The sequence below is a fragment of the Tupaia chinensis genome, unplaced genomic scaffold, assembly GCF_000334495.1.
Source record: "Tupaia chinensis unplaced genomic scaffold, TupChi_1.0 Scaffold148904_1, whole genome shotgun sequence".
Classification (NCBI taxonomy): Eukaryota; Metazoa; Chordata; class Mammalia; order Scandentia; family Tupaiidae; genus Tupaia; species Tupaia belangeri.
Window position 1 is genome coordinate 1,107,784 of NW_006208752.1, and position 23,292 is coordinate 1,131,075.

At 38.0% G+C, this 23,292-nt stretch overlaps 1 protein-coding gene across 5 annotated transcripts in view; it reads left to right on the top strand.

Moving 5' to 3' along the window:
• Positions 1 to 23,292, top strand: part of BBX (BBX high mobility group box domain containing) — a 319,247-nt gene that overhangs the window by 264,985 nt on the left and 30,970 nt on the right. For all 5 annotated transcript variants that reach the window (XM_014585118.2, XM_006170761.3, XM_006170762.3 and 2 more), the window contains 3 exons: positions 12,314 to 13,322; positions 14,585 to 14,723; positions 18,778 to 18,926. In XM_014585118.2, the coding sequence (XP_014440604.1) occupies positions 12,314 to 13,322; positions 14,585 to 14,723; positions 18,778 to 18,926 (1,297 nt within the window). The remainder of the gene's footprint in view (positions 1 to 12,313; positions 13,323 to 14,584; positions 14,724 to 18,777; positions 18,927 to 23,292) is intronic.

Here is a 23,292-nt window from a genome sequence, read left to right on the forward strand (position 1 = left end):
GCAGGAATGATTTCAGATAGTACAATGTTTTGATACTAAAACACCAATTACTTTCTACTGTTAGTAAAAAGACCACGATCCACCCCACTAAGTACCCTTAACCAACTCTACCAGCATCTTTAAGCTCCCCTGATCCCTCTAGCAAATGAAGGACACAGCAGAAATCTGTAGGACACAACCCTGACAACTCCTGCCTTTATCCACTGGCACCTCCACCTGTTGAACATTTTATATATCAGTGCTGCTCATGACATCCCCTAAGAAGGCCTTTGGAGTCTTAGTAAACAGAAACCAACTAAAGAAGAAAGGGATAACTGTGGGCTTTTACCTCTGCTGTTTTGTATAAGGCCTTGTAAAAGATGGGCCAGGAGTCAGTCTCCTGCCCTGCATTAACTACTCGCCCTTTCCTAACTCCCTTCTTGTGGGCTGGAGTTGGGAGGAGGAGTGAATGAGCAGACCTCCCAAAGGTTGGGATTGTGACTTGCAAGAAATGTCTTCACCTTGGTGAGAATCAAGAGATATTTTAGGAGTACATTTACTGCAGTGCCTTGCACCCACCTGAGCAGGCAGAAAGAAAATAGGAGGAAGTTGACAGCAGGCACAGAGACTTGGGTTGACATTACTTGGGCATTATAGGGACTCCTGCCTATTTCCCAGGACTCTGATCCAGGAGATGCCCTGGGGAAGAACCCATTTCAGACATACGATCGGTGTTTTAAATTGGGTAGACTTTTAATAGATGAAAGTGATCTGAAAATTCTGGGATCTGTACCAGGTATGTTTAAGGGATCTACTCACCACGAAGAGAGATTTATGCTGAGATCAGGGAATTGAGAAATAATACAGTCCTCTGTGTTTGAACCTCCACAAGGTTCATACTGTTCCGTTAATCAGTTACTTAAGTTGTGCAGGTACTATAATGTATTGTGTTTGATTTCATTCTGAAATTAATTCGATCAAGGCAGATAAAGAGCAGCAAAGCATCCTCCCTGGAGAGCGTTGTGTGTCATAGTTGCTGTACTTGGAGAACTCTATAAAGCGGGTCAGAGTTATCTTCACATCTCAGCAGAGGGAATTCTACACTTGAAGAACTCTAGTATCAAAATTGTCTAACATAACCAGTGTACTGATTTATTCCTTTTTTTTTTCCTTCTAAGATACATTTTTGCTAAAGGACATGTGCCCTCACTGGAGAGACAAAGAGAGAGAAAGCAAGAAACTACCCCCCCCCCAGGGATGATGGCCATGCCACAATCCCTTCTCCATTCTCCTCTTGTGATTTTGGGCACACACGCACACATACTCGGCATGAGTTTCAAGCCTCCAGGTCCAGGATTTGAACCATGGTCCATCTCTGTGGCAGTCCAGTGCCTCCACTATATCCCCTGTGGGCCCCTATTTGTTTATTTACAAATAATAATTACTGAGCATTTCCATACCAATAACAGTAAGGTTGCTGAAGCCACCTGCATGTGTATGTATATTTTTTTAGTACAAGGAGCACTAAATCATGTAAACCTTCTAATATCAGTGGTGTAGGAACAAGTACAAGTACCTCCAAATAGAATTTTTGTTTTTGAAGTGTGACTAGTGACTGGAGCATAAACCTAAAAACATTGCTTTTGGTTCTATTTTTAATTTTTCTGAAATCATTTGAAAATTTTATTTAGGGACCAGCAGTTAGCAGACCAGCTATGTCGCTGGACTCCCACATAGTCGACCGCGGTTCAAGTCCTGGACCCAGTGGCTTAAACTCACGCCGGGCACATGTGCATGTGTGCCCAAAATACTGAGAAGAGAATGGAGGAGAAGGGATTGCGATGTGGCCATCCCCCTGGGGGGTGATTTCTCGCTTTCTATCTCTCTGCCTCTCTCTGTCTTTCTGGCGAGCGCACGCGCCCTATAGCGAAAACCTCTTCCCCCCAAAAAAGTTATTTAAAATAGCTTATAAAATTGAATGACAAGTTTTTTCAAGTAAGTTGTACTATCTAACTTAGGAATTATGACTGTTATTATTATCTGCTATGGGTTAGGCACTGATCTAAGCACTTTGTTAAGTACTAATTTAATTCTCACTATTGTCCTCCAAGGTAGATACTTGTACCATTCCTTTTTTACCTTTTAGGAAACCAAAGGGCTTGGAAGTTCTGTTCTTGTTTCAAGGTCCTGTGGACAGTAAATGTTAGAGCTTAGATAGGAACCCAGGCTGTCTGTCTCTGTGGCCTGTGCTCTCAGACTGGGCTGTTCTGTTGCTTCGTTTTAAATGAAATGTAAAGACGGTGCAAGTTGCTTGTTCCAGAAGTGTGCATATCATAGACGTCTCTGTGGAAGACAGCTTACTCCTACACATGTATGTATGGCTGAATAAAATGACAGATTTTTCCAGATTGCTGTCAAAGGAATGGAGCTTATATTTTCTTCTGAAAGAATGTCTACACTTTTGAAACTGCCCGGATGTCTTACACCATTAAATAAATGCCTGTTTGTGCATGTGTTTTGGAAGATGCTGTGAGGGTTCTAGGAAATTACGCAGTACCACTCTAGCCCTCGGGGAGCTTATTCTCTAGTGTTAGAGAGGTATAAAAAGTTACGGAATAAATAGTGCAAGTGATACTACAAGAATTGTGCAGTGAAATGAAACTCCATTTGAGTGATGAATGAGCGATACACAAACTGAACACATAAAACTTGGGAAGGTAGGATTATTAGCAGGAAAGTTTTGGAGCCCAAACGCAGAGGAGGTAGCATGAAAGTGGTTCCGAATGAAGTAGTTGTTCAGGAACAAGAAGAGATTGAAACGAGCCGCTTTAGGGCCTTATCTAGTCTGCAGAGATGCTTGGGCCTCTATTTAGCTGACTCGGATCATATTTTACATTGCAGTTAGGGGCTAATATTTTAAAATTAGATTTCAAATAGATGCGGATTTCCAACTTCTGAAAATTTAGAGGATCTGGAGACACCGGGCCACCATTCTTCCATGAACATTGGTCACAGCTGGGTAGTGGCTGGCCTTTGAAGTGTTTGCTCTGAATGACACCATCCTGTCCTTTCCCTGCCCTGCCTCTGAGGCCAGCCATCATTGCTGTCATCCACTCACACCTACCCACTTCCCCCTTCTACACCCAGCCACCAGTATGCAGTGGAGATTGTGCCTTTTGCATAATGAAATGGAGAGATGGGGAGAAAAAGCAAGGGATAAAGGTAAGCAGGGGAGATAGGTCGGTGGCAGTGGGTTAGTGTGATTAGCACGAGTCGAGTGCTGTGCTCGGAAATTGACAGAAGATGAAGGTGGAGTATAGCTGCAAGTCAGAATTGAGAGGGTGTTTAGAGCAAGGAGCTTTGTACTGAAAACCAAGGAGCTTTGTACCTGAAAACCATGAGGAACCATTGAAGATTGGGGCAGGAGAGTGCAGTGATAAGAGCAGCCCTGGGAGAGTGCCGTCCTCCTGGCAGCTGAGTGTGGAGTGGAGCGGAAAGCCTCTGAGGACATCAGGAATGGGAGGATAAGAACCAGGACTGGAGGAACGACAGTGGAGACAGGAGGCAAAACGCAGACACTGGGAACTTAGGGAGCAGAGGCCACTCCTACCCTATCCAGGCTCTTGGGAAACTCTGCCATTTCTGAAGAAACAGTCAAGAGAAATATTCAAAACCACTGTTTTATCCAACCCAACTGTTTCATCTATCCAACTAGAAAACTATTTAATATGCCCAGGTTTTGGTGCTGAGAGTTTAGACCACTGTTCTCTGACCAGTTATCTTTTATGATAAAGAGAATCAAGTTTTGTTAGCAGCAGTACTAGCCTTTATTCTCATAAACTGTCATCCAGTATGTATTTTTATGGCAGAAACATTCTGGTTTTATTTAATTATGGGAGAAATGCACATCTTGGAAAACACTGCTAAATGCCCTTTCTAGGGTTAAGTCTACACTGGTGGGGCAGTCAAAAGCCAATACAAATTTATTGTAAATATCCCTGGACTGCAAAATGCTCGTTTTGTACTAAAAAGCAGAGATTATGAAATTGAAATGTCTTAATTAGTGTCAGTAGGTCTGTTTTCACACTGCCTGGTTTATAATCAAGCTGACAGCTTTACAGTAGACAATGAAAGACAAAGTATAATTGTGAGGGAAATAATAAGATACATTTTAGAATTACTTACCATTTCTTAGGTAGATTTCTTAGAAAATAGTTTCTATTTCCGTGTGTATGTGTGTGCGTGTGTTCTAAGTTTATTGCTTTCATGAAACAGTGGACAGATAGACAAGCACTCCCAACATAGTCTTCATATGACGATCGTATCCCCAGTCCCAGGAAATCAGAGCCCAGGCACACCCTCCCCCATGTGTGTGTAGACCACAGAACCTGAACATGGGACCATCCCCTAGTATTGTGTCATGGCCCTGCAACTGTGTCTGGCCAGTGGTATTACTTCTGGTCCAGTATACATGACTTATTATTTTTCACTCATTATTTCACCAAGGATACATTAAAGAAGTGAATCAGTATCTTAACATTTGTAGAAAGGAATACACTTAAAGTCTCCCTGATTCAAGGGGATAAAAACTTGATGTAGCACAGGTTTAATATAACTTCAAAGCGAATGCTCCAGTAGTAAACCCTGAACCTCAGATGTGATCTTACCTAAACTAAAAAATGGCAGCCTCTCTGAACCCAGGAAGATACAATATAATCCTCCTATTGCATTTTGTCTCACCCCTTCAGTATTTCTACTGATTTTGTTTTCGTTATAGTTATTTTGAAGAGGATAACTTATGTGTACATCCTTACGGTCTTAGTGTCAACATACTGTTTTTTGTTTTTCTTTTGGGAGTGAGTTACATCTCTTCTAGCTCATCACTAGTAGGGCTTTCTGACTACACAAAACAGTGAGAAACCTCATGTGGTTTCTGGTAGTATAAGTAAAATTTAAATTTTGATGATTGATTTTCTTTTTTTTTTTTTCCTTTTAAGGTTTTTGTCATAGGGCATATGTGCTCACTGCAGAGAGAGAGACAGACAGAAAGTGAGAAATCATGCCACAGGAGAGATAGCCACGCTGCAAACCTTTTTTTACTTTTTTTCTCCCAGGGTTTTGGCACTCATGTACATGTGCCTGGCATGATTTTCAAGTTGCCAAGATCAGGACTTGAACCATGCTCAGCCATGTGGGAGCCCAACACCTTAATCACCTTGCCATCTGCTTTCCCATAGTGATTAGTTTTCACTGGTGCTCTTGGGAGGTGTAACTAAGGGCAGCTGGTCTAGGCTAACTAAGCACTAGCACAGTCTTAATTAGCATTGTTTTGTTGTTTTTTGTTTAGTTTTTAATGCTTGAAAAGCAATTCTTTCCTGGTATAAATCAGAATGCATTTTGGACTTATCAGTTACCTGAGAGTTAATGAATCATCCAGTTTAACACAATTACCTGTTGAATGTCTACTTTTTGAAAGATGCTAGGATATTCTTAGAGGATACAAAGGTGAACAGAATAAATTTTATGCCCTCTGAGTTATAGTTATAAAAAATAGAATAGTGCCTGTGGGAATAGAGAATAGGTATCAAATATTTATGTCCATCATCTGATTTAAAACATTAACATTTTAACTTATTTTAGCACAGCCATGGGAATTCCATCCCTGGGAGTTGTCCAGGTGATTTTCCATTCTCACTTTTGAAGAAGGTTATTGTTCAATTTAAAATAATAATAGAAGAATAAATTGTAATTTACTAGGACATGTACTATTTCAAGGCCTTATTGACAGCCAACCCTCTATTAAGGGCAACTTGGCTAAGTTGATAATAGGCATTAATTCTGTGTTTCCCATGATACAGTTTTACTTGCTTAAGTTCACATTGGCTTAAGTTCTTTTGCCCATGATGTGATTGTGTGCACATCTTGCACATGTGTGTAATATAGTTTGTATGCACATTCACATGTCCCACTGAACTGTGGCTATAGGTACCCAAAAGTATTAGATCATCCGAAAAGTCATGATACATTTTTCCTTAGAAAACTCTATGACTTTTCTGACGACCCAATAGATATATATATATATATAGAGAGAGAGAGAGAGAGAGAGACTCAATTTTGCTTTAAGGTTACTTGTGTGTTTTTAGTATTGGCTTCTTGAAAGATAACTGACTTGAGATCTTCCTGAATCTCTTTTTTTATATATGTTTTTCCTCCAATTATAAAATCATTCAACTCTGGAGCTCAATGTTAGAACAAAGCATGATACTAATACAAATACAAACACTATTACTATTAAAACCTAACTTATACTGTGTATGGCCAAAGGCCGCAGAGGGAATGATTATCACAATATATTATATGTCATATATATTGTGTAAATATATATTATTTATATTTTTGCTCTTTACAAGGCACTCTTTTTTTTTTTTTTTGGAGAGGTTTTTGCTATAGGGCTTGTGTGCTCACTAGAAAGACAGAGAGAGACAGAAAGTGAGAAATCACCCCCCAGGGGGGATGACCACACTGCAATCCCTTCTCCTTCATTCTCCTCTTGGGATCTTGGGCATGCACGCATACGTGCCTGGCGTGAGTTTAAGCCACCAGATCTGGGACTCAAACCACAGTCGACTACATGGGAGTCCAGTGATGTAGCCATTATGCCATCTGCTGGTCCCACAAGGCACACTTTTAAGTGCTATGTGTATGTAATTCATTGAGCCTTACAGCATTCCTACGACAATTAATATTAAGAGCCACATGTTATAGATTGGGAAGCAGGTGCAGAGAGGTTTAGGGAAATCCCATGAATAATTTTACTTGGCTGTGTTCGTCACTTACTTTAGTCACATTGCTAAACTCAGCGGAATTCAAGATGTTTATGAGGAGTAATAGTTTAGAAGGAGAATGGTTTAAAGAGCCACACATATTCTTTAAGACCTCAGGAAAGGTGAGTTTGAAAAAATTCAGGAACTTTACCTGCAGATAGGCACTCAAATGGAATAAGGCTAAAGATTAATAAATCTTTCTTCTTTCCTCATTTCCACCACTCCCGTTCTTCCCTCCCTTCCTCCCTGCCTCTCTCTTTCTTTATCTATATCTGTTTATCTCTCTCTGTCTCTCTCTCTCTCTCTCTCACACACACACACACATACACACACTAGATTTTACTAAAAAGAATGGGAATTTTTTTTTTTAATTGTGGCTATTCACATTTGTGAACTTGTTGGTAAAAGAACACAAATCTTGTATGACAAATAACCAATGAAGAATACAAAAATACAAAAGAATGTTATCAGTAAGTACAGAAAAAATAGTCCTAAAAGCCAGTGTAAACTAGTACTTGGCAAAAACAAACCAAAAATACTTAAGGCTATTTTTTAACCATTTGGAGCTAGATAAATATAGAAAGATAATGGCTGTGTGCAGATTAGGGAAAGTAAAGCCAACAGAAACAAGAGAAGGAAAACTGTATAATTGTGTGATTACCATTTGAGGGAGGGGCAAGGAAAATGTTTCAACTCAAAAGTGTAAATGAAAAGAAAACAAGACTGTATTCCAAGTCAAAATGAAGAAAGCTGAAGTCACATGGTCTTAGTATTAATTTGGGTTTCAAGCAGCAGAAAAATCAGATTGTAGGATACTGCCAGACCTTGCAAATGAGGTTTTAGTCTCACTTTGGTAATCTTTGACAAGTCGTGGAAAATAGGAGAACTCAATAAGAACAAAAACGGAACACACGCATTCTAATTTTCATAGAGTTCACTTTAGAAAATTATTCTAATAATATATTGTTCAAACTCATAGAAAAGAGGATGCAGACTGGTCATTTTCAGATTTTCCCTAAAAAGGTCTCTGTCAAGTATGTCATGCCAGTGTCTGTCTGCCCTGTGTGCTGCCTCATAGCGCATGTGGCTACTTTGGCCTTTCCTCAGCTTCAGTATTCCCCTGGTTTCCACCTGGTTTCAGCCAGTAGAAGACACTGGTGGGAGACTTAGGAGATGAAAGAGAGAGAGGCTAGGGTTTGCAGGGAAGGGGTGAGGTGCCCTGGTAAAGCAAAGACGTTGTTGCTTGCATGCTCCACCTCCCTCCAGCTAAGCTCCCCCGCACCCACCTTCCACTGGGAACGTGGCACCTGGGCTTCAGTGTTACTCTGTCCCCATTTGTCTCTACTGTGGCTTTCTGCCAACGGTCATCCCTTGTTGCCGCACCACCTCGTGTTTGGATGTCTCAGTTTTTGTGACCTGTGTCATGATCCTGTTTCCCCCAATAAGTTCCCTCTACTGGTGATGCTTTATGTTGTTTGTTTGCTTGTCAAGTTAGACTCTATGATTAGACATCTCATTTCCTCTGTAGTGTGGTGGTATTTAGGTATACAATGGGCTAAGAAGATGCCATTGTCATACCCTACTCAGGTTTAAGCAAGAAGAGAAGAATTTATTGGGTCATCGGAAAAATCATGTCACGTTTTTGCATAGAAAAACAGAAAAAATACACCATGACTTTACAATAACCCAATAGACTGTGTTATAGAACATTCTTAGGTTGCTGAAGTTTTTGTTTTTGTTTTGAGAGAGTTTTTTGCCATAGGGCAAATGCACTCATCAGAGAAAAACAGAAAGCAAGAAATCACCCTCTGGGGCGATGGCCATGCCACAATCGCTTCTCCTCTATTCTCCCGGGCTTTTGGGAACACACGCACACATGCCTGGCGTGAGTTTCAAGCCACTGGGTCCAGGATTCTTACCTGCAGCCAGCCATGTGGGAATCGAGTGACATAACCATTGCACCATCTGTCGGCACCGCCGAAGTTACTAATGTTCATATCAACCTGATGAAAGGGCTCTAGAAGTTTGCCAGAAAGTTCTGTCCTTGGTCATGTCTTACTCAACCTTATAACCAAAGGTTCAGATAAAACCCTGAAAAGCAGATATCAGATGTGTATATAATACAAAGGTTGAAGATAATGTAGTTCACATCTGAAAGGATAAACTTTATAAGGAAAAATGGAAGGTCTTACATCTAATAGGCACAATAAAAAATTCATTGTAAAAATATGAAATAGGAGAGACCAAGTTTCCCAGAATATTATATGGGTAAAAAATCCAGGACTTTAATTGACCGCAAGTGAAATCATGTAAGCCAGAAGTATGACCCCCCCTTTTTTTAAAAATCATCTCTGCCCCTTTTAAATAGATACCTAGCTTCACTATCAACTGGCAGTGCGTGTTACAGGAGAGTTAGGAACATTCTAAGAGGGATTTTGCTAAATCTTGAAATACCCATTTTCCCCCACCCTTGTACAGTTTTCTATCATTTGCAAGTTGTAGTCTCACAATTTATTGCCTTTTGCCATGCAATAGCCCAATGGAGGGTGTAGTAGTACCCCTTTTCTCAGCCTGTTTCCTCTTGCGGGGTCAAGTCTTAAGTTACATAGGTCACTGTATGGTTTTAGGCAAGCTATGGTGTTTAGTTATGCACTTCTCTCAATAAAGCCCATTGTCACTGAGGGTACTATACCCCATCTATTAATTGATAATAGGGACCGAGCTTTTGAAAGGTTGAAGTCTTTACATGTGAATAACTATTAAAAGAGCCTGGACATTATACCAGGAGAAGACACTTGTGGGAAAATAAAGTCTATTTGAAAGATTTAAGATCTGTCATGAGAAAGAATGTATTAATTTATGTGGCTTCAGGGACTAGAACTAAGACTACTAGGTGATCGATTTTTGCTCAATATTAAAAACAAATTTTCAAACAGAACTGCCCTTTACTAAAGTCTAAAAGACCATGTTCGTGGTCTTTGTGCAAAAGTTGGTTAATTAACTCTCAGGAATACCGTAGTAAAATGAATTCCTGCATTGTGATGAGATTGAATTAGATAACCTCTAGAGTGACACCCACCTGAGAGTCTGATTTGGTTTTTGGTTAGTGACTAGATTTATGTTTTGTAGTTTTTAAATTCAGAGTTGTTTGTTTTACTTTATAATTTCACTTCCAGGCATATAATTGTTTTTCTTATAATTTAGGATTAACATACTCTATTTGTGAAAAAACTGTAAGAGCCTGAAACGAGGAAGTAAAGCATGACTAGTGTTCAGTGTAATTACCTACACAAGAAATATTATGCTATTTCCCAGAATATGTCCCCAGAGTGAATGTCTGCATTTGTTCCATTTCATTCCTAGCTGTAGAATCCTATCAGGGGTGATGAGAAGAATCATTTTGAAATATATTGAAGTGGAGAATAGAGTTTGCAAGGTATTATTAGGTTTGCTAAGAGGAACCTGTGCAAATGTAAACTGTCGGACTAGCACTGTAGAAAGTAGCACCTCGATAGTAAAAGGTCCCTTCAATGACCTATTAAAAGCCACCAGAGTGATCATGGTTGAAATGCCATAAAATTTACTTGGAGAATTTATTTCTAGCTTACATTTGAGAACTAGTATAATTTCTGTCTCCACATGGGGCAGTTATTCATAAACGGCTAGAATAATTATAAAACAAAAATTAAAATTATTTGAAAATTGATACAAAACCAACACATTCTCTGATAATCTCTGATAAAAGTAAAACACTCAGAGAAGACTAAATGCGTGCTTCAGAACTAATTTATGATAACATCTTACTTTGAGTTGGTCTTAGGTTTACTAAAGGGAAATTCTCTGTCTTCTTAACTACTTGCTAAGGTCCACAAGTTAACTTCCATGAGTTCCTGAAAAAGACAGCTCTGTTGTAAATTCTTAATATTTCACATCTTCTCTGTGAATCATCTGAAGGTCTGAGTACTCTTGTCATATTCATTTCTTTTTTTTTTTTTTAATTACAGTATCTGCCTCCCTCATCCTTTCTCCAGTTTCTTCCTAGACTGACTAATCATAACATAATTCTAACAGAAAGATTTGTGATGCATGGAAAGTACTAAAGAAAAAATGAGGCATAAGAATATCTGATATTTAATTCAGTGTACTATCCATTCAAAAATGAATTATACAGATGTTAATGATCTCTGACAACTTGCTGTTTGATAAGCTGCTAATTTTTAAAAACAGATCAGTTTCTTACTCGTGTGGAAGATTTTGTATTGACTCAGCAAGCTCCAGTACTCTTTCTCTTGTGAGTTGCTAATGCCAAAGAGATAAAATACGTTATGGCCAAGACGTCCTGTGCTACCATTAACAAGATGAGCATCATCAACCTCCTAATAAATTTCTCAAAGGCAGAGACCCAATCTTATTGACATGTGTATCTTTAGTGTCCTTCATGGGTCTTTTATTTGGCAGCCTTGCCATTAAGTGTTTATGAATGCAAATCAGGTATTAAAAACAAATTTAGAATAAACTGCAATTTCTCATTCTAGAAAATATTTTTAGATTGAAGTTTTAGGGTACTTGGGAGCTGAGAGAAAGATCATGTATTTCCTCTTGTCTGCCCTAGATGTCACGTTTGAAGAATTTTGGTGAAGAATTTAAAAATTTAACCAAATTAAGGCCAAATAGGTTTTGGTATTCAGAATTTTTCAGATTTTAGAAAAAGGATGCAGAAGACATATCTTAGACGATGTGATTTCCCCAGTGCACACTCAAATGCATGCATATTTCAATAGTAATAAGGTATGGATAGTCACAAAAGTGAGATAAACTGTTTAAAATGATAAGCAGTTTCATTTTGGTTCAAATTAGAATCTTTAGCCAAGGAAGTTCAAATAAGATCAAGTGAGTTAAAACAAAACAAAACAAAAGCTTTTATTTATAGAACTTTTGTGATTTTAGAGTTACCTATCAGTATTTATGCACCTGCAATAGTTTGTTCATTCATCAAAACCTTCTATGGTTGTTCAGTAGATCATCATATCATTTTAAATTTTAAGTGGATAGGTAGGACTTACTGCTGCTTTCCTGAAAAAAAGAAAAGACAGACATCTGAAGACGTGGGGTAGTTAACAAGTGCATCATCTCACTTAGACCTCACAGAATCTCTGAGTTATGTTCCTGTTTCACAAAGACTATAGAGGAGCGAAGAGTTAAGTGATTCATTCTGGGTCACAAAGCTGAGACTCAGATTTGGGTCTTTCAATTCTGAATTCCATCCTCCTTCTACCCTATCTTGTGTTCATAGGGAAAACTGATGATGTGCAAAAATGATCATCTAGATATATATTTGTTTCGAGTTTAATTTGAATAATTTAAGTTAGTTTGGCAGAAACTGGCTGGAAAGTTTGAAGTTTGTTTTGATGATTTTAAAAGAGGTTTCATTTTAAGGTTTAAACTAATTTTGAGTATGGAGTAACAATGATCTTTTTCGATGTTCTCTCATATTTATTTTTACTGTTTAGATGTGCCTGGCATCAGAGGGGGTGAAGATGGAAGAATCCAAGCTAATAAAAGCAAAAGAATCAGATGGCGGAAGAATTACAGAACTGGAAAAGGGAAAAGAAGAAATAGAAATAAAAATGGAAAAAACAGAGGAAATGAGCTTACAAAAGGAAGCAGAATTTGAAAGATCAGCTAAGGAAAATCTAAGAGATTCTAAGGAATTAAGAAATTTTGAGGAGCTGCAAATGGATGATATAACAACTATAAAAATGGAAGATCCCAAAGAAATTAGAAAGGAAGAATCAGAGGAAAATCAAAAATTTAGTCACTTCCCTAATTTTTCATACTCTGCTAGTAGCAAGATAATAATAAGTGATGTCCCCAGTAGAAAGGATCACATCTGTCATCCTCATGGAATTATGATCATTGAAGATCCCACAGCATTAAACAAACCAGAAAAGCTAAAAAAGAAAAAGAAGAAAAACAAAATGGATCGGCATGGAAATGATAAATCCACACCCAAGAAGGCTTGCAAAAAGAGGCAGTCTTCCGAGTCTGACATTGAGAGTGTCATATACACCATTGAAGCTGTTGCAAAAGGAGACTGGGGCATTGAGAAATTTGGAGAAACACCTCGCAAGAAGGTCCGCATATCCTCAAGTGGCAAGGGAAGCATTTTGGATGCCAAGCCACCAAAGAAGAAAGTGAAATCAAGAGAGAAGAAAATGTCAAAGGAGAAATCCTCAGACACCACCAAAGAGTCAAGACCTCCAGATTTCATTAGTATTTCTGCCAGCAAGACCATTTCTGGTGAGATGCCCGAGGGCATAAAAGCAGAACCATTGACCCCCACGGAGGATACACTACCACCCAGCCTAACGGGACAGGCCAAACCTGAGGACAGCGAATGTCACAGAAAAATAGAGACTTGTGGCTCCAGAAAATCCGAGAGGTCTTGCAAAGGTGCTCTTTATAAAACCCTGGTGTCCGAGGGCATGCTCACCTCTCTGCGAGCCAATGTTGACAGAGGTATGTGACTTCTAGAAACCTGAAAAAGAATATATAAGCCAAGTAGAATTTTCCTTTAGACCTATTGATAAGAACTGCCATAAAGAGCAATATGAGCAGTATCTTCCATTTGTATGGTTCCTTATGGTTTATTGATCAGATTCATTTGTCATTTTATCTACATGTTTTCTAACACCATCAGGGAGAGTGTGTATTCATCTTGTAGATAGTTCTCAGGATAGACATAGTCAAAGTAATATTCTGTGACCCTATCCACATTTTTTTTTTTTTGTGAGGTTTTTGCTATAGGGCACATGCACTCGCTAGGAAGACAGAGACAGAGAGACAGAAAGCAAGAAATCACCCCCAGGGGGAATGGCCACACCTCAGTCCCTTCTTCCCCATTCTCTTCTCAGGATCTTGGGCATACACACACATGCACCCTGCATGAGTCTAAGCCACTGGGTTCAAGACTCGAACCGGGGTTAACTACATGGGAGTCCTGCGACGTAGCCATTATGACAACTACTGGCCCCCAACATACAATTTTTTTAATAACTATGAGTTTGCTCTTGTTTGAACGTTTGATGCTTTTGTTTGGGTGTTTAAAATGAAGAGAATTTCCTAAATCAAGCATGTATTATGGGGAGAATCTTGATCTGTAGGCTTCATTTTATCTAGTTTTCTCCAATAAGTAGTCAAAACTATAATTGAAGGGAAAGGCTCTTTAAAACATGAAAACATTGAAAAACTAGTTAATGGATGCTTTTAGTACATAGTATTTCATATAAATTCTTTATTTTAAAATATCGCATCTGGCTAAGGACAACTACCTCTTACCAAGCTACATATTGCTACAAGTGTTATGTGAGTCATAGGTCTAAGAAGCCCTGAATGAAAATACTTGAGAGTACATAGTTCTCCAGGGATGTCACTCTAGAGAATTTGGGGGGAATTAAAATTCATAGTGCCCATCAGCCCAGGGCTGTCATACTTTAGGCTAGTTATCAAATGGAAATGCTAGCAGTAGTCTCTCTCGAGTTACGTGATACCTATTGAATTGTGGAAAGGCAGTGTATCTCAGCCTGTAAGTCCCTTTTTTGCATATTCCATTGTTAAGTATGGTTAACTATGAATCACTGTGAGTATTCTGAAATAGTAACAAATAGCATCATACAAACAATAATTCAGGAATCAAGAGGTCATTTTGTGAAGCAACTTAGTTAATCTCCCTCCTCTCCCTGCAATTTACTGAGTGCAGTCTTTTTCTTGAATTTTTATAGGAAAACGAAGCTCAGGAAAAGGAAATTCCTCTGATCATGAAGGGTGTTGGAATGAAGACAGCTGGACATTTAGCCAGAGTGGGACCAGTGCGAGCAAGAAGTTCAAGAAGACAAAGCCAAAGGAAGACGCTCTCCTTGGGTAAGTTCCTGCGAGCCCAGTGAGCCGACTACACAGCCCCCAAGTGTGGGTGGGATTTTCAAGGTGAACAGAGGTCACTAACTGCTCATTCTTTGACTCCGTATTCAGTATTTATTACAGTCATAGTGTATACCCTGGTCAGCACAAATCAGGCATGTCACATGATACCTGCCTCTATCCTGGTTGTGCGAGTGACAAATATTTTCGTTTCAGATATAATAGAAAATATGTAGATTTTGAACTTGGTCCTGAGTTTGAATCAAAGTGGCATGATGTCAGAAATCTTTAATATTGCCAGAATGTATTTTTCTCATTTGAAGCTTAGGGAAGATACTATTAGTATGTTTACATTTTTCCCATTTTACATACTCTTTGTATTTCATTTAATATTTTAAATGTATGGACATATGTTTATAACATAATATGACAGCTGAAAGACATGAGGTAAATAAAATTATGCTCCACCTCTAACCTTGTTATATTTGCGCCATCTTCTGTTGCTCTAAGATAAAAATATTAGGTTGAATATTCTCCTGGTAAAGAGAACATTCAATATATTAATTATGTATTGGAATACAGTATTAAACAATGACACACATCAAGATAAAATCATTAAACATTATTCAGTGTTATGCTAAAGACATCCTAGCAATCTAGTATAAAATATTTTGTTAGTGAGTTAGGAGATCTGATACTCTATATTGGTTAGGAAAATATCTGCATATTCAGTTATTCTGTTTGGGAAATCCTTTGTGATTTCTCATTAGCCCAATTTGGAAAGAATATATTGAATAGAAATAAGTACATTTTTATATTCTCCATATTTTTTCGTAAGTGTATTTAAAGGTATGCAAATTTTATGCATTGAATGTATTGTATTTGCTTTATTCATAATATTTGCATTTCTGTTTATGGAATAATATACTATTTTTCCTTGAAAGTTACATTGCTTTAAAGTCTAGTTAATTTTAAGACTCTGGGTCATCACAAAGTGGCAGGATAGAAATTATTTTCTGTAGTGCTGCCTTGTCGAGATTATTTATGTTGAAATGATAAAATTTTATATATTGGATTGTCGGAAAAGTCACTACGCATTTTTGCTAGAAAACAGAAAAAATACGACATGACTTTTCTGACAACTCTCTATTTTCTAATATTTTAAAAAGTGAAATTTGTTTCACTTACACTGTGCTTACATGATGGTATAAAAGGACTTTTGAATGTAGAATTTCCTTTAAAAATGACTCTTGAGCATCTAGACCAGAACCGCCCATGCCCTCTGGGTCTGCACACTTGCTGGGTGGTGGGGGCAGATCTCTTTACAGACAGCACACAGTCCTAATAGCAAACACTGAGTTTACCCAAAAAGAAATTTCTCTGATGCTTCCATTAAAAACTACTCAAGCTGTTAGAGAGAGATTTTCACCAGTCTTTGAGGAATAAGATAAGTAAAACAGTCTTTTGATAATGGATATGTAGAATGTGTATGTTTTAATCATTTCTTGAGGAAGCCATAGGTGTATAACTGGAATTGTGATTTTTCTACAAGTTTAAAGTGACAGTAAAATTCAGTGCCCTTTTCCTCCTTTCCCCCTTTAAATATTGCCCTGTCAGGATAAATCTATTGTGTTTTGCATAGAAAAGGACATGACTTCCGACAACCGTATAGTTGTGTCCACCTTTTTTAGAACCTACCGATACAGTGTCAACAGTGAGAAATGCCAGTTTCCCTCAGTCTTCTCTGAAGTTTGTAGAATGAGTGTCTTTAAGCATTTTTATCTCAGAAAATGTGCTGTCTATTTAGCTAACTGTGGCCAGGAACGTTTCACTCAGTATTGGCAGTACTGATTGTATAGACTTCTTTAAGAAAAGCATAGGTAATTATCATTGTCATCCTTTTATAAAAATATCTCGAAAGACCTGATGAGTTACATCTCACATTTTTAGTTTTCTTTTAGGTATTTGGAGTATCTAAAAATTTTATAGTTTTCTGATTAGTATCAGGTAATATTTGTTTATCCGTCAGTATAAACAATCTTTCAGCTAAATGATCAAGATGGTTTTATTAAGCGAGGAGCATTACCCCTTCACGCCAGCCTCCACTGCTTTGAACTTCGTAGTGGCCATTTTCTCTGGAGCATTCTGATGGTCATCTGACTGTTATCTTTGCTTCCTAACTCTTCTGCATTCCTCCAGAGCTGAGGAGAGCTTTAGGTGGAAATATCTGGAGTACGTCCCTTAGCTAGCAGCCTGCCACATTAGCTTCTTGTACATGAGCTTTATGTAAGTTGGTACTAAAGTGGCTCTCTTCTTCTGAGTACACCCTCCATCTTCCATCTGCCAGGCAGAGCAGATTTCCTAAATCCTCCCATTTGTCTGAGTTGCATCTTAGTCAAAAAGTCTCACTAAATGAAAGATAGCGGCCAACCCAGGATCCAGTACCACCGCCTCTGCTGTGTGGGGGACTTTAGAGACAGTCAAGAGCAACCTAAGGATTTCCTACCTTTGCCGCTGGGGTTTCTAAAGTCATTTGTGGTTTAAATTGAAACAGTGTGTGCCCATTGAAAACCGCTTTATTGTGCTTATTGAGCTTGTCATCCTCCTCCTGGAACGCCCTAGAAGTTTTTTCCTAGTGCATAAAATATGTGTGTGTGTGTGTGTGTGTGTGTGTGTGTGTGTGTGTCTGTGTGTTTGGGTTTTTGCCATAGGGTGCGTGCGCTTGCCAGAGAAACAGAGAAACAATGAGAGGGAAAGTGAGAAATCACCCCACAGTGGGATGGCCACATTACATTCTTGTCCTGGGATTTGGGGCATGCATGCACACTGCCCAACATGATTTTTCAAGCCTCTAGGTCCATGACTTGAACCACAGTTTTCCATATGGGAGGGAGTCTGGCACCTTAACCACCACACCACCTGCTGGCCCCCACATGTGTGTTTTAATCAAGCACTATTCAATATTTTTTAAGGATACTAATCTTTACGATTACTATGGGGGAAGGGGACAACAGGTGGCTAGGTGGTTAAAGGCGCTGGATTCCCACATGACCGACTGCAGTTCAAGTCCTGGAACTGGCAGCTTGCTTTCTCGCTTTCCCTTTCTTATTCTCTCTGTCTCTGGTCAAATTAAATAAATAAATAAATAAATAATGGAATTAAATAAATAATTCTTTTTAAATACTAGTTCAAGGTCTTTTTTTTTTTTAAAAAAAGATAGTAATTGTAAAAACTACCAATATAGCATATTACTAGTAAGATTGTATGTACATGGGATATTCAAAAAGTTTATAAAAAATGCATATTATGAAAAATCTATGCATGGATTTCTAAGTGATTTTTGCCTTAAATAAACTTGCACTTTAATTCCATTTTCCCACAAACTTTTTGAAGATCCCTTGTGCACCTATATGAATTTTTAAAATGAGAAACTGTTAAGAGTATACTTTGTAGTGAATTTTATGAAAAATTTTTATGCCAACAAAGGCATATTTTCCACTTTAAAAATATTCTAATATTTTGAGGCCAGCAGGTGATGCAATAGTTAAGGTGCTGGATTTTCATATGGCCAACCACTGTTCAAGTCTTGGACCCAACAGCTTAAAAATCACACCAGGTGTATGTGTGTGCTTGCCCAAAATCCTGAAAGAAGAATGGAGAAAATGGGATTGTGGTGTAGCCATCCTCCTTTTGGGGGTGATTTCTTTCTTTTCCTCTCTCTGTCTCTCTCGATCTCTCTTAGTCTCTCTGGCAAGTGCACATGCCCTATGGCAAAAACCTAAAAAAAAAAATAATATTTTAAATGATGTTTCTGCTTTTCTAAGATAATAATGTAAACTGCCATTTGAGTTTACTAAGAAAACTGTGTTGGTAAATCGCAAGGATTTCTGAAATTTTTTAACTTGTTTGTTTGTTTTTAATAAAAAGCTTATTTTAAATGCCCTCATTCCTAAGGACCCTATTTTTCAAATAGAATATCTTAAAGTATATCTCATATTGTTTTCTGTTCAAATATGTGGTCATGTGCTCATTGATTTTTCTCCTCCCCTTTTAATAGCTCAGCAAAGCTGGATGAAGAATTTGAAAAAAAATTCAACAGCCTCCCTCAGTATAGTCCTATTACTTTTGACCGGAAATGTGTTCCTGTCCCAAGAAAAAAGAAGAAAACTGGAAACATGTCCTCAGAACCAAGTAAAACCAGCAAAGGTTAGATGTGACCTATACCTTTCTACAGTATGGTCATAGTCTCAATTGACCTCCTGAGCTTCTGCAGCTCCCTTCAGATGTGTAGTTAGGTTTAGAGCTGAGACAGTGGAGAGTCAGAATTCCAGGTTGCTTCCAAGATTATCTTGGTCCCTGTCTCCCTCTCCTTTTTTTCCTTCCTAATTCTTCTTAGTCTTTGTCTTTTGGCATCTTGGTCTATACATTTGCTCTCAAAGGTATAACTAAGCTTTTTCACTGTTGCACATTACATTCTTGTCCTGGGATTTGGGGCATGCATGCACACTGCCCAACATGATTTTTCAAGCCTCTAGGTCCATGACTTGAACCACAGTTTTCCATATGGGAGGGAGTCTGGCACCTTAACCACCACACCACCTGCTGGCCCCCACATGTGTGTTTTAATCAAGCACTATTCAATATTTTTTAAGGATACTAATCTTTACGATTACTATGGGGGAAGGGGACAACAGGTGGCTAGGTGGTTAAAGGCGCTGGATTCCCACATGACCGACTGCAGTTCAAGTCCTGGAACTGGCAGCTTGCTTTCTCGCTTTCCCTTTCTTATTCTCTCTGTCTCTGGTCAAATTAAATAAATAAATAAATAAATAATGGAATTAAATAAATAATTCTTTTTAAATACTAGTTCAAGGTCTTTTTTTTTTTTAAAAAAAGATAGTAATTGTAAAAACTACCAATATAGCATATTACTAGTAAGATTGTATGTACATGGGATATTCAAAAAGTTTATAAAAAATGCATATTATGAAAAATCTATGCATGGATTTCTAAGTGATTTTTGCCTTAAATAAACTTGCACTTTAATTCCATTTTCCCACAAACTTTTTGAAGATCCCTTGTGCACCTATATGAATTTTTAAAATGAGAAACTGTTAAGAGTATACTTTGTAGTGAATTTTATGAAAAATTTTTATGCCAACAAAGGCATATTTTCCACTTTAAAAATATTCTAATATTTTGAGGCCAGCAGGTGATGCAATAGTTAAGGTGCTGGATTTTCATATGGCCAACCACTGTTCAAGTCTTGGACCCAACAGCTTAAAAATCACACCAGGTGTATGTGTGTGCTTGCCCAAAATCCTGAAAGAAGAATGGAGAAAATGGGATTGTGGTGTAGCCATCCTCCTTTTGGGGGTGATTTCTTTCTTTTCCTCTCTCTGTCTCTCTCGATCTCTCTTAGTCTCTCTGGCAAGTGCACATGCCCTATGGCAAAAACCTAAAAAAAAAAATAATATTTTAAATGATGTTTCTGCTTTTCTAAGATAATAATGTAAACTGCCATTTGAGTTTACTAAGAAAACTGTGTTGGTAAATCGCAAGGATTTCTGAAATTTTTTAACTTGTTTGTTTGTTTTTAATAAAAAGCTTATTTTAAATGCCCTCATTCCTAAGGACCCTATTTTTCAAATAGAATATCTTAAAGTATATCTCATATTGTTTTCTGTTCAAATATGTGGTCATGTGCTCATTGATTTTTCTCCTCCCCTTTTAATAGCTCAGCAAAGCTGGATGAAGAATTTGAAAAAAAATTCAACAGCCTCCCTCAGTATAGTCCTATTACTTTTGACCGGAAATGTGTTCCTGTCCCAAGAAAAAAGAAGAAAACTGGAAACATGTCCTCAGAACCAAGTAAAACCAGCAAAGGTTAGATGTGACCTATACCTTTCTACAGTATGGTCATAGTCTCAATTGACCTCCTGAGCTTCTGCAGCTCCCTTCAGATGTGTAGTTAGGTTTAGAGCTGAGACAGTGGAGAGTCAGAATTCCAGGTTGCTTCCAAGATTATCTTGGTCCCTGTCTCCCTCTCCTTTTTTTCCTTCCTAATTCTTCTTAGTCTTTGTCTTTTGGCATCTTGGTCTATACATTTGCTCTCAAAGGTATAACTAAGCTTTTTCACTGTTGCACATGGTCCTCAACCTTCTGCTCTCCAGAATTCTAATTTAGAATATTAAACTTTTCTTGAGCAGAAGCTACTGGCCAATTCCAGATCTTTTCCCTGTATTTGTAGTAGGTTGGACTTTGGGATGGTGAAATTGTTCTATTCAATTAATGAGCAGATGCTGTTCTTTATTGGCAGTATGGATCGAGTGAAGGGAAAAAAAAAAACTTGCAGTACTATGGAAATAATATTTTTTATTGATTTTTGTTAAATTTATTAAAATATTTTATCATTTTCAAGAATATCAGCTTCCCCCATCCATATTAAGAAAGCTGTTAAAATGATCAGCATAACTTGAGTGAATCTGAGCACACGTTAGGGGCAATGTTGCAATCCAAAGGAGGGTTTTGAAGAGAACAGGGGTATATTCAGTGTTCTCAATACCTGGGACCACTGCTGACATTTGCTGAAAGGGGCTGGGTGTTAAACATCCTGTGTTACTCAGGACATTCGAGACAGTAGAGGGGTTGTCCTACCCACAATGACCATATTGCTGTCTTTGAGACACTTCTGATATTACTTGAGGTCTCCAAATTGGTGGGGGAAATGTATCTCCAGATTTTATACAGATGTGAAAGACTGCAGTTAGCTGCCCTCTATATAAAGGGAATGGAGGAATAGCAGAGCTCTGGTTATTTGCAGGATCAAATTGTGAGCAGGATTTGCTCGTAATGATCCTACAAAAAGTGGCTGGCTGTCACTTGCTCTCTATCAGAAGTCCCTTCTTTTGTGTACTTTAGATAGGTAGAGAAATCAGTCAGATATAAATATTAATGAGAAGGTAGAATTTCATGGATTCTTGAGAAAATTTTTAAGGTCTAGGGGAAATTATGTTTTTATTTTTTTCCTGAAGAAACCCAAATCTTTCTCTCTCAATAGCTAAAATCCCTTTTGGCACTACAGTTGACAAAACCAAAGAGGGTCATGTTGAGTCCTGCATCTAAAGATAGAACTAAAAAGCTGAAGAAAATTCTCTCGATTAAAGACAGGGAGGTACATGAAAGTCATTTTAGAATTAGCTCAGTTTTCCTTGGTGGTTAATAAAAACAAGTCTGGGGCATAAAGAACTGAAAAAGAAATGTTGTTGCCTTACCACATTCGCTTACCTGGGAAAATAAAATAGGGTTGTGTTGAGATCTTCCAAAATAGGTAGGAAAGAAACAAAGTAGACATGTTGGCAGGTAGGAGGCTGAGCACTGTAATGAATTACCAAGTGAAATGATAGTATTTGTGCCCTCAAGATACTCAGGAATAGGCAAAGTAATTCATGAACCCAAAGAATCTAAGTATCTGGAGCTCCTATAATTCTTAGATTTAAACTTGGTTCTAAATACCTGACAAGCCAATAAAATAGATCTTGACTGATGTACACAGTGTATTCCTTCTCCCACTCCTTATAGTTCGAGACAGTCAGAGCTCTGAAGTTGGGTGAATTACCTATCAGGGAATGTAACACTATTTATTTTGTAGCTATAAAACTCTGAAGTTGGGATCTATTTTCATGAAACTTTCTCTTGGGTCTTAGTTGTCTGTTACATGATTTTTCACTCCCAGCTGAGATTAACAGTATTTTGTGTGTGTGAAATAGCATTTTGGACTTTTGGATTATACTTCATATAGTATCATCTTAACTCTTTTATGCCACTCAGGCCACACAGTCACTGTCTTATACAGTATGTCAATAATTACAGATGCAAGAAGTCGGCTAGGACTTTAGATTTTGCTCTGCATTTATCTCAAGGAGCAAAATGCAGTGAAAATAAAGCAGAAACTTGGGACCAACAGACAGTGTAATGGTTACGTCACTAGACTCTCACATAGCCAGTCGGGTTTGAGTCCCGAACCTAGTGGCTTAAAACTCAGGCACATGTGCGTGTGTGCCCAAGATCCCAAGAGGAGAATGGAGGAGAAGGGATTGTGGCATGGCCATCCCCCTCGAAGGGTGATTTCTCCCTTTCTGTCTCTCTCTGTCTTTCCAGCAAGCACATATGCCCTGTAGCAAAAACCTCTCCCCCCCCAAAAAAAAATAAATAAATAAACTACAAAGCAGAAATTAAATGATATATTCTCTATTTAGTAAACTAAAGAAATAGTATTTATAACTGATTGTAATTTGGCATTAGCAGCAGCAGTGTACTAGCCTACAAGGTATTAATGAAATTATCATACCAGCTGTGCTGTAATTACCTGATCTTTAGAGGATAAAGGAGATTGTTTTCTTAGACTCTAGACCCTTTGCACTTTTGCATAATTAATCATCCAAAGTAAACACTGTATATGAGATCATTAGTTCATTACTAAATGACAAACTACTACTTTTGTAGATATTTCAGGTTACATAAAATATATAGAATTTCTCTGAAATGTAATTTCCTTTTTTTTTTTTTTTTT